This window comes from Oryx dammah, unplaced genomic scaffold (genome assembly GCF_014754425.2).
Source record: "Oryx dammah isolate SB20612 unplaced genomic scaffold, SCBI_Odam_1.1 HiC_scaffold_27, whole genome shotgun sequence".
Taxonomy (NCBI): domain Eukaryota; kingdom Metazoa; phylum Chordata; class Mammalia; order Artiodactyla; family Bovidae; genus Oryx; species Oryx dammah.
Window position 1 is genome coordinate 19,611,101 of NW_024070211.1, and position 14,471 is coordinate 19,625,571.

Below are 14,471 nucleotides of genomic sequence, written 5' to 3' on the forward strand. Positions count from 1 at the left end.
TGTGCCCCCATGCTGTTAGTTTCCATTACCTCTTCTGCACTAGCCAGAGAACACTCTGCTTTTAATGGGTTCATTCAATCAAATTACACAGATTAAGTTCACCAGATAGTTTGCCTTTTGACTAACTCAGATCCCTTTTTCCATTTAATATAACATTTAAGATATGCCCTTGACTCATCCTATTCATGGTATTGAGGATTAGGGCAGAAAATTTGGGAAGCTAATTTAGGATACTAGCTATCCTTACAACTGTGCATTTTTTTAATGTCTTATTGTTATAAAGTATTTCCACATACTCATTATACTTGTTTCTCAACAACCCTGTGAGAAGAGCAGAATGGATATTATCATTCCTTTTATACTGATGAACAAGTAAGGACTCAGAGAGCTTGGTCCATGAGAGTCCTCAGATAGTGATGGCTGAGCCTAGTCCTAGAACCTCTTTCTACATATACTTCTCAATAGTTTATCTCTCTCAAGTTAAATTGCCTTGGAGTTACAATCTAGATTTTCTTAAAAGGTGTAACTGCATTTTAATTTTTATTGCCAAAATCTAGCATCTTGAAACATCCTGAGATGAGACGTCCTTTACTCTCTGGCTCAGGCTTAGGTACACAGTAGTTAGAATAGCATCTCTCTCTCTCTTTCTGTCTCTGCCTCCCCAGACAATGGTCTTGGCTACTGGAAAAATTGAGAAGACTTAGTTTATTTTCCATATACTCACCCACTTCAGCTTCTCTTTCTAGCCAGTGATTCGTGTTTCTGTTTATGCCTAGGACTGCCTACAGTTCTGTCTTCTCTAAATCTGCCTCATACTTGGCACACCTTTATTTTCAAGGTGACGAGTGGTTCATTATAATGGTTCACTATAAATTCTCCTCCCACCTTACCATCCAGCCAGCCAGTGCAAAGGGTGCGGTGATAGAGTGCTTCAGTTTTGCCTCCTCCATCCTGCCACACATAATCCCAAGACCCCTGCCAGGGGGAGGAGAACAAAGACATTTTTAGCCAGAGTTCTTGGTTTCCTGGAAAAATGAAAGGCAGGTTGGGTTCTAGTTTTATCCCCAGCCTCTTCCTGAATAAAAGCATTGCATGGTGTATTTTAGATGATTTCTCAATGAAACAGATTTTTATCTTGCTGTTGAGTTGCCCTGTGTCCAGCTCTTTGGGACCCCATGGAGTGCAGCATGCTAGGCTCCTCCGTCTTCTACTCTCCCCCAGAGTTTGCTCACATTCACGTCCCATTGACTTTTATACAGTCCATTTTGAAGAAACAGTGTAACACTCTATGTGAATATAGGTCTAATAAATTTTTGTTTAGATGAAAGGACAAGGAATATGTCGCTCACACCTTAATTATGTAAATAATGCTTTGACATATTTATTTCTGCCTAGTGATTTTCAGTTATCAAAGGGGATACCTGTCTTTGCTCATAACAATTTTTCTGTAAGAATAAATGTTCCATTAGTATGTCAAGATATATTAACTGATGTTTCACTCCTATTTAGCATCACCTCAAGGGACTTATTTCTAAGTAATATAATTTTAGGGACTGAATCATCTTTTTTTTTTTCTGAGTCAGTTAAAATTCTCTACAGGTAATGGCTTCTCCGCAAAAGGGCACTGCCTGTGCCCAGTTCTGTGACAGAACTGGTGAAATAAAGCCAACCCTTACGTAGAATTTTGATATCCTGTCTTTTATTTGGAGCCCTCATTCTGACTGTCTTTTAATTGGTCAGGAAGTTAAGTGGCCATTTTCAGGTGGTGTGAAAGAGAGACTGTGGCTGCCCACCCAGGAGGCTGTGTCATTTGAAAGCAGCAGTGTCTCATTACTCCTCATCAGCTTGGAAAAGGTGAAAGAAGTGTCTGCTAAGTTCAACAAGCAAAAGGCAAAGGAGAAGAGGAAAGATATACCCACTGAACGCAGAGTTCCAAAGAACAGCAAGGAGAGGTAAGAAAGCCTTCCTCAGTGATCAGTGCAAAACAATAGAGGAAAACAATAGAATGAGAAAGACTAGAGTTCTCTTCAAGAAAATTAGAGATTACCAAGGGAACATTTCATGCAAAGATGGGCACAGTAAAGGACAGAAATGGTATGGACCTAACAGAAGCAGAAGATATTAAGAAGAGGTGGCAAGAATACACAGAAGAACTGTACAAAAGGGATCTTAATGACCCAGATAACCACGAAGGTGTGATCACTCACCTAGAGCCAGACATCCTGAAGTGAAAAGTCAAGTGGACCTTAGGAAGCATCACTATGAACAAAGCTAGTGGAGGTGATGGAATTCCAGCTGAGTTATTTCAAATCCCCAAAGACAATTCTGTTAAAGTGCTGTACTCAATATGTCAGCAAATTTGGAAAACTCAGCAGTGGCCACAGGACTGAAAAAGGTCAGTTTTCATTCCAATCCCAAACAAGGGCAATGCCAAAGAATGCTCAAACTACCACACAATTGCACTCATCTAGCAAAGTAATGCTCAAAATTCTCTAAGCTAGGCTTCAATAGTATGTGAACCAGGAACTTCCAGATGTTCAAGCTGGTTTTAGAAAAGGCAGAGGAACCAGAGATCAAATTGTCAACATCTGTTGGATCATAGAAAAAGCAAGAGAATTCCAGAAAAACATCTACTTCTGCTTCATTTACTATGCTAAAACCTTTGACTATGTGGATCACAACTGTGGAAAGTTCTTAAAGAGATGGGAATACCAGACCATCTTACCTGCCTCCTGAAAAACCTGTATGCAGGTCAAGAAGCAACAGTTAGAACCAGACGTGAAACAACAAAGTGATTCCAAATTGGGAAAAGAGTACGTCAAGGCTGTATATTGTCACCTCCTTATTTAACTTATAATGCCATCATGAGTAATGGCAGGCTGGATGAAGCACAAGCCAGAATCAAAATTGCCGGGAGAAGTATCAATAACCTCAGATGTGCAGATGACAACACCCTTATGGCAGAAAGCAAAGAAGAACTAAAGAGCCTTTTGATGAAGGTGAAAGTGAAGAGTGAAAACTCCGGCTAAAAACTCAACATTCAAAAAACTAAGATCATGGCATCTGGTCCCATCACTTCCTGGCAAATAGATGGGGAAACAATGGAAACAACAAGAGACTTTATTTTCTCCGAAATCACTGCAGATGATGACTGCAGCCATGATATTAAAAGACACTTACTCCTTGGAATAAAATCTTTGACAAACCAAGACAGAGTATTAAAAAGCAGAGACATTACTTTGCCAACAAAGATCCATCTAGTCAAAGCTATGGTTTTTCCAATAGTCATGTATGGATGTGAGAGTTAGACCATAAAGAAAGCTGAGCACTGAAGAATTGATGCTTTTGAACTGTGGTGTTGGAGAAAACTCTTGAGTGTCCCTTGGACTGCCAGAAAATCAAACCAGTCAATCCTAAAGGAAATCAGTCCTGAATATTCATTGGAAGGACTGATGCTGAAGCTGAAACTTCAATACTTTGGCCACCTGATGCTAAGAGCCAACTCACTGGAAAAGACCCTGATGCTGGGGAAAATTGAAGGCGAGAGGAGAAGGGGACGACAGAGGATGAGATGGTTGGGTGGCATCGCTGACTCAATGGACATGAGTTTGAGCAAGTTCTGAGAGATGTCATGATTGAATACAGAAGCATCTCATCTGTCTCACCACTGCTTGTGAACTTGGCCTTGGAGTGGAAGGACACCTAATATCAGCTTATAACTACCTTCAGTCTTATTTCAATTCAAAAGATGAATTCCAAACATTCTGGGTACCCAAAGTACTGTCACTCCTCTCCAGTAAATGACACCTTTATTCTCAGGCTTTCTCTTTTAGTGTTCCATCTAATTATTAAAATGCTAGGTGCACTTGAACATCATACATTCAGGACATTCATCAAAAGTTTATCAAATATGTACAACATGCCAACGTTGTTCTAGGCTCTGGGGACACAGGGAACAAAAGAGGCAAGATGTTCTACCCTTTGGGAGTCCATATTCCAGGTTAGGAAGGGCCCAGGGCAGGGAGAAGGTAAACCAAAGGAGGCTCAGCTTGTAAAGACCAAACTTGAAATGTAATGGGAGCTTATTCTGAATAAGGAAAGATGAGAAACACACTGAAACAGTGCTTTATGCCCTGCAAACCATGAGCCAAATGCAAAGAGTCACCTGGGACACTAACTTAAAACTCACATCTTAGGCCCCTTCTTGGAGCTTCCTTTCTAAGAGTGGGGCCTAGATATATGCATTTTTAACATATTTGTTCAAGTATGATGATTCTGATGAACACTAAAGTTTGAGACTCCCTTCCATAAGAAATGGGCTTTCCAGGTTGCTCTAGTGGTAAAGAAGCTACCTGCCAAAGCAAGAAACATTAAGAGATGTGGGTTCGATCCGTGGATTGGGAAGATCCCCTGGAGAAAAGCATAGAAACCCACTGCAGTATTCTTGCCTGGAGAATCCCATGGACAGAGGAGCCTGGAGGGCTCCAGTCCATGGAGTTGCAAAGAGTCAGACATGACTGAGAAACTAACACTTCCATAAGAAATATCTTGAAGGAGTGGCAGGATTTGAGGTGGCTTTTAAGTATGCTAAATTCCAAAGGAAAGATTGCTGAGAATCATAGCACTTGAAAATCTAAAATACAGTTTATAAATTTAATTCACAGTGACCTTGACATCAGTTGTAACTGATTTACTATGAGGCCAGTCATCAGCTCATTCCAGTTCCCGGATTATTGAATTTAAATAGAAGTAAAAGAGCTGGAGAACAATAATACATTGCCTCCACAAAGCAGAACAATTAGTTAATTGATATCCTTTTTAAAAAAAATGGCTCTCATGATTTTTCCCTCTCCATGAATTAAGTAGATTAAATTTAATTGATGTCAAGATCACTGTGAATTGAATTTATAAACTGTATTTTAGATTTTCTTCCTCATCATTAAGCTCATTTGAGGAATTACATCCTTCCCTTGAGGGCAGTGCATAGAACAGAATGTCCTAAGAGGAAATAGATGTATACGTACCTTCCTAAGAAAGTGGGTGTCAGAAGAAGACTCGCTTCTCCTTTAATGTCTTACTCTTTTCCACAAGCAAAGTAGAGGAAAGAGAATGAGAGAGAAAATATTGATGGCATTTACTGTTAACTTTTCCCCAAATACTACACTTAAAGTCTCAGTTTTGAAAACGCTACCTGGCAAAGGAAAAATAAAGAATTAAATATTGTCTTAGTCAGCTCGAGCTTCTCTAATAAAATAACATAGGCAGTGGCTTGAACACCAGACATTTATTTCTTAGAGTTCTAGAGGCTAGAAAGTGTGAGATCAAAATGCCAGTAGATACATTTCCTGATGAGGGACAGCTTCCTTTCTGTGCTGTCACATGGCAGAGAGCCAGCTCTGGTATCTCTTCATCTTCTCAGAAGGGCATGAATTCCATCCTGGGAGCCCCATCCCCATGACCTGGGGGATGCTTTTATGCCCAATGCTCAAGCTAATCAAATCAAACTCTTCTCTTGGGATGAACCAGGCTTTGGGGTTTTCTCAAGATCCCTGGGGAGTCCCAGGGTACAGCCAAGGCTGAGAATCTCGACTCCTACAGGCCATAGTTGTGGGAGCAATATAAAGACCAGCTCACTTGGACTTCATGAAATGGACCGCCTTGGTACAAAAGAAGGTAGCTGCTTTCAGAAATCTACATTGAGTGTTTCCCAAAAAATCTTAACAATTTGCAACAGCTCCAATAGATTCCTTTCGATCCCTGGATCGGGAAAATCTCCTGGAGAGGGAAATGGCAACCGACTTCAATATTCTTGCCTGGAAAATCCCACGGACAAATGAGACTGAGGGGCTATAGTTCATGGGGTCACCAAGAGTCAGACACAACTTAGCAACTAAACAACAACAACTCATAGGTCCCACCATATGATTTTATAAATGAGTAATCTAATTGAGTAAATGCATCTGAGAATATAAAAGGTACCTACCATGTGATACTTTCCTTCAAACAGGTCTACAACATACCATCACAGGATGTAAATTCTTCTAACCTCCTAAAACAAAACATTTGTTCAAGGAAATGGCAACTATAATACATAGGAAGGGAAACTAATTGTTATTAATTGTGAAATGATAGAAAATGAAAATTGTTTATTTTGGTCAGTGTGTTGGAAAGAAAAACTCAGATCCCTGACATCCTAAAGCTGATTAACGAGTCCATAGCGTGGACAGACACAGTGGAAGATATAGGGACAGCTGCTAAATAGAACGCAGTTTTTAAAGACTGTAGTAATGAACTGCAAGTGTCCTTTTCTGGTTTATTTACAATCTTAGCTTCATTTTTGTCTAGAATTTTTTTTTTTAAATAAAGAAAGAAAAGAAAGTGTAAGACCTTCCTTACTCATCAACCCCACTGATGTTTCAAGGTCTTAATGTCTGAGATGAATCCATCATCGACTAAAAGCATGCTATATTTAGTGGGACCAGATTATTTTTAAAAATCACTTTACTATGTCCGATGCAGGATATGGCACGCTTGGGGCTGGTACGCGGGGATGACCCAGAGAGATGTTGTGGGGAGGGGGTTGGGAGGGGGGGGTTCATGTTTGGGAACACATGTACACCCGTGGTGGATTCATGTCAATGTATGGCAAAACCAATACAGAATTGTAAAGTAAAATAAAAAATAAATTTAAAAAAAAATCACTTTATTGGGATGTGCTTAGCCGTTTAGTCGTGTCTAACTCTTTGCAACCCCGTGGACTGTAGCCCACCAGGCTCCGCTGTCCCTGGGGATTCTGGGCAGGAATACTGGAGTGGGTTTCCATTTCCTTTTCCAATTTATTGGGATATCAACCTGACTTTAGAAGTCATGAGACAGATTCTAGCATGTGGCCATTTCACAAACTACTGATAGAGTATCCTAGTTGGTAGGACATTTTGACAATTTTGGGTCAGTTCACAACAGCCTGTGGTCATCATCACAGACCACAGTGGGAAACCCTGCTTCAGCAGGCCCAAAATAGATGGAAAGTAGCTAATATTGGAAAGTAGCTAACACCTTCCAGAAAGGTCTGAAGCAGACAGCCTTCTGGGAAGAGTGTAGCCAATATTGATATCTGCTCTGTAATTTTCATTCTCTCTCAAAGCAATGACTGAGATTAAAGTTGAGAATAAGATGGTGGCCCAGAAAACTAGAGTGTACAGAAAGAAAAAAAAAGTGCTGAGACTGTTTATATTTCTTTGTACTTTATACTACATCTTTATAAAACATGCTAAAGAAGAGAAAACACCCTCAAGGGATAAGTCTGGTCTAAGACCGCTGAAGACCCAGGAGGAAAATCTTGATGAGAAGTCGATGAATTATTAATATGAGCCTCTCTCAGTGAGACCTCAGAAACTTGATGTTCAAACCTTCTGCACTGGGAGCACCTTTCTCCAGTAAGAACTGGAAAAGTCTGATTAACAAAATCATGAAAAGACATCCGAGCCTTTCTCCCCTTTTTCCTGAGGCTGCATGTTTTTGCCACCTAGTCCAATAGAAAAACATGCATGCTTGGTATCTTTCATACACACCAACATACAAGTAACAGCTCACAAAAATATTTTTATGCAGCTCCATGAATTTACTAATAACCACCTAGAGTGTTCTTCTTTCTGACAATATTTGTGTTCTGAGCAAAGTCTTAACCTAAAGGATTAAGTTCTCTAAAATTTCAGTAGTCTGACAGACAGAAAGCTCAACAGAATTGTGAGGGATACCGGACAACTAACAGTCTGAAATTCTGTCACTGAGCCTGATGGAGCTGATTGGAGCTAACTTTCCAGGGCTGTTGTAATGACCAGTGAAGAGGGGTCCCAGGCACCCCACCTCCACAGCATGCATGCCCACTCCCAGTCACAGATGATGAAACCCCTGCCCCATGACCATTTCTGACTTTGCTCTTTACCCACTACCATGGCACCAGTTCAGGCTCTGCCTTTGCTTAGATTCTCACCCTTAACTCATTTTTTGGAGCATCCTATCAGTAGGAAATTATTGAGTAAGCAGTGCCAAGATGTGCCTGGTAATTTTTTAATGGTGTATGTGCAAATATGTAAAACTCAAGAATGAATATTTAGACAAGGTTCAGCTTCAATGATTCTGGATGTCACTCCATATTTCAAGTAGTCTTATTGATCATTCTGAATGCATTTGATATATTTGACTCACATTTGGGTGTTCTGCCTTCTGCAAATATTTATTGAGTCCCTAGTAGGTGCAGGCACAAGATATTGGGTTGGCCAAACGGTTCATTCACGTTTTTTTCATGTTACCAATATTCAGTGATTAAGGACTTCCCTGGTTAACTTTCAGTGGTTAAGAATCTGCCTGCCAATGCAGGGGACATGGGTTCAATCCCTGGTCTGGGAAGATCCCACAGATTGCAGAGCAACTAAGTTGGTACACCATAACTACTGAGCCTGTACTCTAGAGCCCGTGATCCCCAACAAGAGAAGCTGTTGCAATGACAAGCCCTCTCACTACAACAGAGTAGCCCCTGCTCGCTTCAACTAGAGAAAGCCCACGTGCAGCAACAAAAACCTGGTAAAACCAAAAAAAAAAAAATAAATGCGAGAGGTAGTTCAGATGGTGTCCTTTCCCAGGGAGATTACAGTCTATAATACTGTTGCCATCAGCTTCCCACTGGTCTCCCTTTTTGCATCTTCCTAAAACTCTTTGAGATGATGTTTATGTTTCCATGTATTAAAAGTTAAGCATTTTATTTTCCAGCCTAGAAAATTGCTTTATTCTGATTAAGCCAACACAAGGCGAATGAGTACAAAAAAGCACTGATTTCTGTAACTGCAGAAGCTGGTGCTGTCACAGCAGCTGGAAGAAGAAACATAATTTAATAGTAGCTCTCTGGAAAACAATTTCTCAGTAATTGAAATGAATTAGCAAATTCAAACTGAAGGGGGCGGGGGAAGATCAGAAAAAATTAGCATTCCAATTTCTGGCTCATCTTCAAAGTCTGAGCAAATGTGAAATGAGCAGGGCAAAGAAATTCTAGAAGGAAACATTGAAGAAATAGTAACTAAAGCACATCTCTCATCTTTTTAAGAAATAGATTTTTCTTCCTCAATAAACGAGACTAGAGTCCCAGCCTTTCCTTTATCCCAGTGTTCCAAATAAATAATAGCGTCTTGTTATCCTACCTTGGAGAAGGAAATAGCAACCCACTCCAGTTTTCTTGCCTGGAAAATCCCATGGAGAGAGGAGCCTGGCAGGCTACAGTCCATGGGGTTGCAAAGAGTCGAACATGACTGTGCTGACTTAGCATATTCTCCTACCCCCAAAAGGCATGGGGTACTGTAGCAAAAAGAGCTTTGGGCTGCAGTGTCCGAAGACCATGCATCCTGGGACTTCCCTGGTGGTTCAGTGGTTAAGACTACACTTTCCAATGCAGGGGGTGTGGGTTCCATCTCTGGTCAAGGGGATAAGACCCCACATACCTTGTGATCAAAAAGACAAAATGTAGACAACAGAAGCAGTATCATGACAAATTTGATAAAGACTTTTAAAATGATCCACATTAAAAAATGAAGACCATCTTACTGCCAACTTTTCATCTCACAAAACTCACAATTTTTCATCTTTAAATGCCTGCTTTGCAGGGTTGTTGATGGAATTAAATGAGGTTACATGCTTGAAAGGTACTTCCTACAGGTTTTGGTTAATAGCTGTTACCTTTATACGTATCTGACTAAGGAGTTTGAGAGGACTTCATGCTGAGCTTTAGACTACAGTTTCATGAAGGGGACCATCTCTATGATTTTCCCATCTTCCAGTGCTCCAACTCAACCTGCAGTCAGATACTTTCTAAGTTGTGGCCAACTAAAAATGATACCATTAGCCAGGTGATGAGTCTAGGATGTTTCCTCAATGTTTCTTTTTCCTGTTCCAATGGAAAGACAGTGTCTCTTGAAACTTGTTGAAGGAGGAGGGAACTTTTCAAAGTGGAATGAGGAACCAGTAAGTAAAACTACGCAAAAGTTTGTTGTTCAGTTGCTAAAGTCATGCCCTACTCTTTGCGAGCACGCTGCAGCACGCTAGGCTTTCCTTTCATTCACTATCTCCTGGAGTTTACTCAGATTCATATTCGCTAAGTCAACGATGATATCTAACCATCTCATCCTCTGTCGCCCCCTTCTCCTCCTGTCCTCAGGCTTTCCCAGCATCAGGGTCTTTTCCGATGAGTTGGCTTTTCACATCAGGTGGCCGAAGTATTGTCCTGGAGCTTCAACATCGGTCCTTCCAATAAATATTCGGAGTTTATTTCCTTTAGGATTCACTGGTTTGATCTCCTTGTGGTTCAAGGGACTCTCAAGAGTCTTCTCCAGCACCCCAAATTTTAATACAATTTATTTGGCCTAAATGGTACATCCTATGAAACATTGTGTGTGACGCTGATAGAAGGGACTGGGGACCATGCTATACAGAACCATTAGACAGAGTCTAACCCAGAGAAAGGTGGATCTGAGGGAACTCTTCAAATACCTAAAAGATAAGATGTTGAAAGAAGAATTCCATGTAGACTCTCAAAATTGGTGGATGGCAACTGCTGTGAGGAAAATCTCAGTTCAGTTGAAAGAACCCTCTAATAATCTGGACTGTCTACAAAGAAAGTAGACTGCCCTGAAATATAGTTCCCTGCCACTAGAGGTGTTCAAAAATAGCCTGGAGAGCCATTGGCTCTGGTAGAATGGTTGAATGAGATGACTTTGAGGATCCTCTGTGATATGTGAGTCCTGACTCTGTGCTTTTCTCTAGTTTCTAGATGTCGTGCGGCTGGTCCATCAGAAGTCCTGGAAGGTGGGGGATATCTTCCACGCAGTGGTTCAGTACTGCAAGATACACGAGGAGCAGAGGGATGGGACCCCGAGTCTCTTTGACTGGCTCTTGGAACTGGGATAAGGCAGCGGTCTCCTGCAGAGTATCCCTATCCTTCTTTCCCGCTTAGATTACAGTGGTTTGCTCTAAATGCTCTACACTTTCTCAAAACATCACATCACATTAACAGAGCCAGGAAAAAATCTGCTCCTCAAGTCTGCTGCACATGGAATAAATCCGAGGGAAAGCAAAATATAGGTCTGTACAAATCAACACAACCTGTAGGTGAGTTTAAAAGAGCTTGTGTTAGAATGGCTGGAGAAACAGAAATTGTAATGGGCCCAAATGGAAAACTTAGGGCTAGGCTTAAACTCCAGGAAGTTGCACTTGCATATTTTCAATAACATAAAATGTCATGTAATATCTCCAATTATGTGAATCAAGTGGAAAAAACATCACTGGTCAAAATCATTTTATAAACTCTGCAGTCATCTTTATTTTACTTTTTTGAGCAGATTAAAGGGTCTATCAGCCCAGGTAAATATTTAAGATACAGGTGAGAAATTTCCAAAATTTTGATATAAAAGCTTTTCAGTTTTAGACCATTATCAGTGGATATTAACAGAGATGCAAGGATATATCAGTGTTGCTTATAGAGGTGAGTTCATTTGTTCACTCTAGCCGGCTGATAAATATTTCATATCTCCCCAGCAATGTCTTGAGTTCCCAGCTAATCAAAGGACTCTTGGTGTTCAGCTGAGAGAGAGAAAGGTGGAAGATTGTCTTATTTCCATCTGTTTATTACATGTGTGACATGGTTACAGAACTCTTACTCTATGGGAAAGCTTTCCTGCTAAAGAGAGTCTTTGGAGAGAAAGTCTGCTTGTATATTAAATTATATAAAATATAAAGTTTCATTTCTATTGTAAATTATGAAGAGACTATCATAAATAATATATCAAGTTAGCCTTAGAGGTTCATAAAATATGAAGAGATTATTGTTTTCAGTTGTATATTGACACTTGAGCCCTATGATTTCATTATAAACACGTTGGTTTCCATATGGCAGACCTGCTAGTCAGATGACCTTTATAATGATGGATGTAGGGTTTGACATTTCCAGTTAGGATCATATACTTCCTAATTTAAGGATACTGGCATTTAATTTCTGAAAAAGAAAATATTGTCACATTGAAGTATTTTAAAAACAGAGATTTACTTTTTTGAAAAATAAAGGTATTTAACTTCTCCCTAATAGGTCTTTTTCCCCTTCAGCTAAATGAGCTAGACTGGCTTTTATTTTCTTGAATCAAAGAAGTGTTTATTAAAGATTTCCTGAAATACTATGCTTTTACACTATTTTTAAGATTGTCAAGTAATTTTAAATGTGAACAAAGTCCCACGCCATCGATGCCGGCTTTCTGTGTCATCCACGTTGACAAGAAATTGACATTTCTTGAAATGTCAAAAAAAAAAACTTTATTGGAAGTCATCCTCCCTACCACCCACTCCCAGAATCCTTTCCAGGACTCATTAGGCATTTATTATAGAAAAATAGTCCAAATTTGGGTTATATATTTAATTGACATGTTATACAGATACCAAACTTGAACATTTATCCATCCTCTCAAAGTGAAAGTTCTTTGTGATACTAGATGGAAAAGGATATGTTTATTTTCTAAACAGTCCCAGAAGATTGTAATCTTGTGTGTAAACTTTCGTTGTGCTCCAATGTTTACTTATCCTACAAAGCACAAATCCTGAATTATAACCATGTGATGAAATATATGTTGTATCTAAAGTTGCAAACTAATCAATAAATTTTTGTTGCCAACCGGTTGATCATTTTTTTTCTCCCAGAGCTTAAGTGCCTCATAGGAAAAGTAGTCACAGTGTGACTGGATGAAGGTAGATTTATCTGTTATACAACTTCACTGTCCCACTTTCAATTTTTGAATAAGCAGATATCCTTTGACTAAATTGTTGGGATCAGTAGTATTTACATAAACCTGCACTTCTCAGGCTTAGCACCACTGACAGGTAAGGCTGGATAATTCTTTGTTGAGGGGCGCGGGGACACTGTCCTTCATGTTTTTGGATGTTTAGTAGCGCCCCTTCTCCCGACTTCTACCTACAGATGTCGGTGACTATCTACCCCCAGTTATGACAACCAAAAAGGTAGATCCTGGGGGGCAAAATCACCATTGGTTGAGGATCTTTGGTGTAAATAATGCCTTGAAAAGGCAGAGCCTGAGGCTCTAGGAGGCATGAGGGTAAAGGAGGGCCCTGTATAGCCCCTAGTCTGGAGAACCCCAGTAGGAACCTGGAAAATAGGCATTGGGAAGATCCCCTGGAGAACGGGAAGGCTACCCACTCCAGTGCTCTGGCCTGGAGGATTCCATGGACTAGACAGTCCATGGGGTCGCAAAGAGTTGGAGAAGACTGAGTGACTTCACTTTCCCTTTTCACTTTCATGCTTTGGAGAAGGAAATGGCAACCCACTCCAGTGTTCTTGCCTGGAGCATCCCAGGGACGGGGGAGCCTGGTGGGCTGCCGTCTATGGGGTCGCACAGACTCGGACACGACTGAAGCGACTTAGCAGCTTAGCAGCAGAGGCTTTAGGAGGCATTAGGGTAAAGGAGGGCCCTGTATAGCCCCTAGTCTGGAGAACCCCAGTAGGAACCTGAGAAACAGGCTTTGAGAAGATCCTCTGGAGAAGGGAAAGGCTACCCACTCCAGTGCTCTGGCCTGGAGAATTCCACGCAGTCTAGTCCATGGGGTCGCAAAGAGTTGGACAAGACTGAGTGACCTTCACTTTCACTTTTCACTTTCGCCACACCCTCCCAGGACTGACTGGGCTGTGGCCTTTACAGTAAGTCTCGGCGACTAGAGAGAGAGGCGCATGGCAACCAGGCATCTCCAGACCTGGGACTAAACCAACCTAGAAGCAAGTAAGCTAGAGGTAAATGTGCAGTCTTAGAGATAAATGGACTGGTGCTCTTTGAACTCTTTAGAATTTATTGTGATGCAGATATATAGCAAAGGGAAAAAAAAGATTATTCAGATAATTAAAAATAAGGATAACATATCTACTTTTCTCAACAGTTTTGTTAGTTGACATTTTTATGATGATTTTCCAAAAGTGGAAAGCTAAGATATAGAGAACCTAAATGATCTGTACAATGCTTAAAACAATGAGGGGCAAAAGTGGGGTCTGATAAGACTGAAAGAGGTGAGCTAATTTTTTCCAGCTCCCACAACTATGAAGAATTTGAGCACAGGCAGTCTGACTGTAAATCTTAACCACTGTACCATACTTCTGGCTGTGAGCATGTGCTATTTTTATAACTTTAGTAAATGAAATAAGATCTAAAATTTTTTAAAACGAAATCTGTTTTCCCAATAAGCTGAGTTAAGGTGAAGTCGCTCAGTCGTGTCTGACTCTTTGCAACCCCGTGGACTGTAACCTACTAGGCTTCTCCATCCATGGGATTCTCCAGGCAAGAATACTGGAGTGGATTGCCATTTCCTTCTCCAGGGGATCTTCCAACCCAGGGATCAAACCCAGGTCTCCCACATTGGAGGCAGACGCTTTAACCTCT

The 14,471-nt window shown here is 40.6% G+C and overlaps 1 protein-coding gene across 2 annotated transcripts in view; it reads left to right on the plus strand.

The window, feature by feature from the left end:
* LOC120854433 (SPHK1 interactor, AKAP domain containing) overlaps nt 1–12,712 on the plus strand; it is a 198,163-nt gene extending 185,451 nt beyond the window's left edge. For both annotated transcript variants that reach the window (XM_040228430.1, XM_040228431.1), the window contains one exon: nt 10,810–12,712. In XM_040228430.1, coding sequence (XP_040084364.1) covers nt 10,810–10,953 — 144 coding nt within the window. In that variant the 3' untranslated portion in view covers nt 10,954–12,712. The remainder of the gene's footprint in view (nt 1–10,809) is intronic.
* Nucleotides 12,713–14,471: the final 1,759 nt, after the last annotated feature.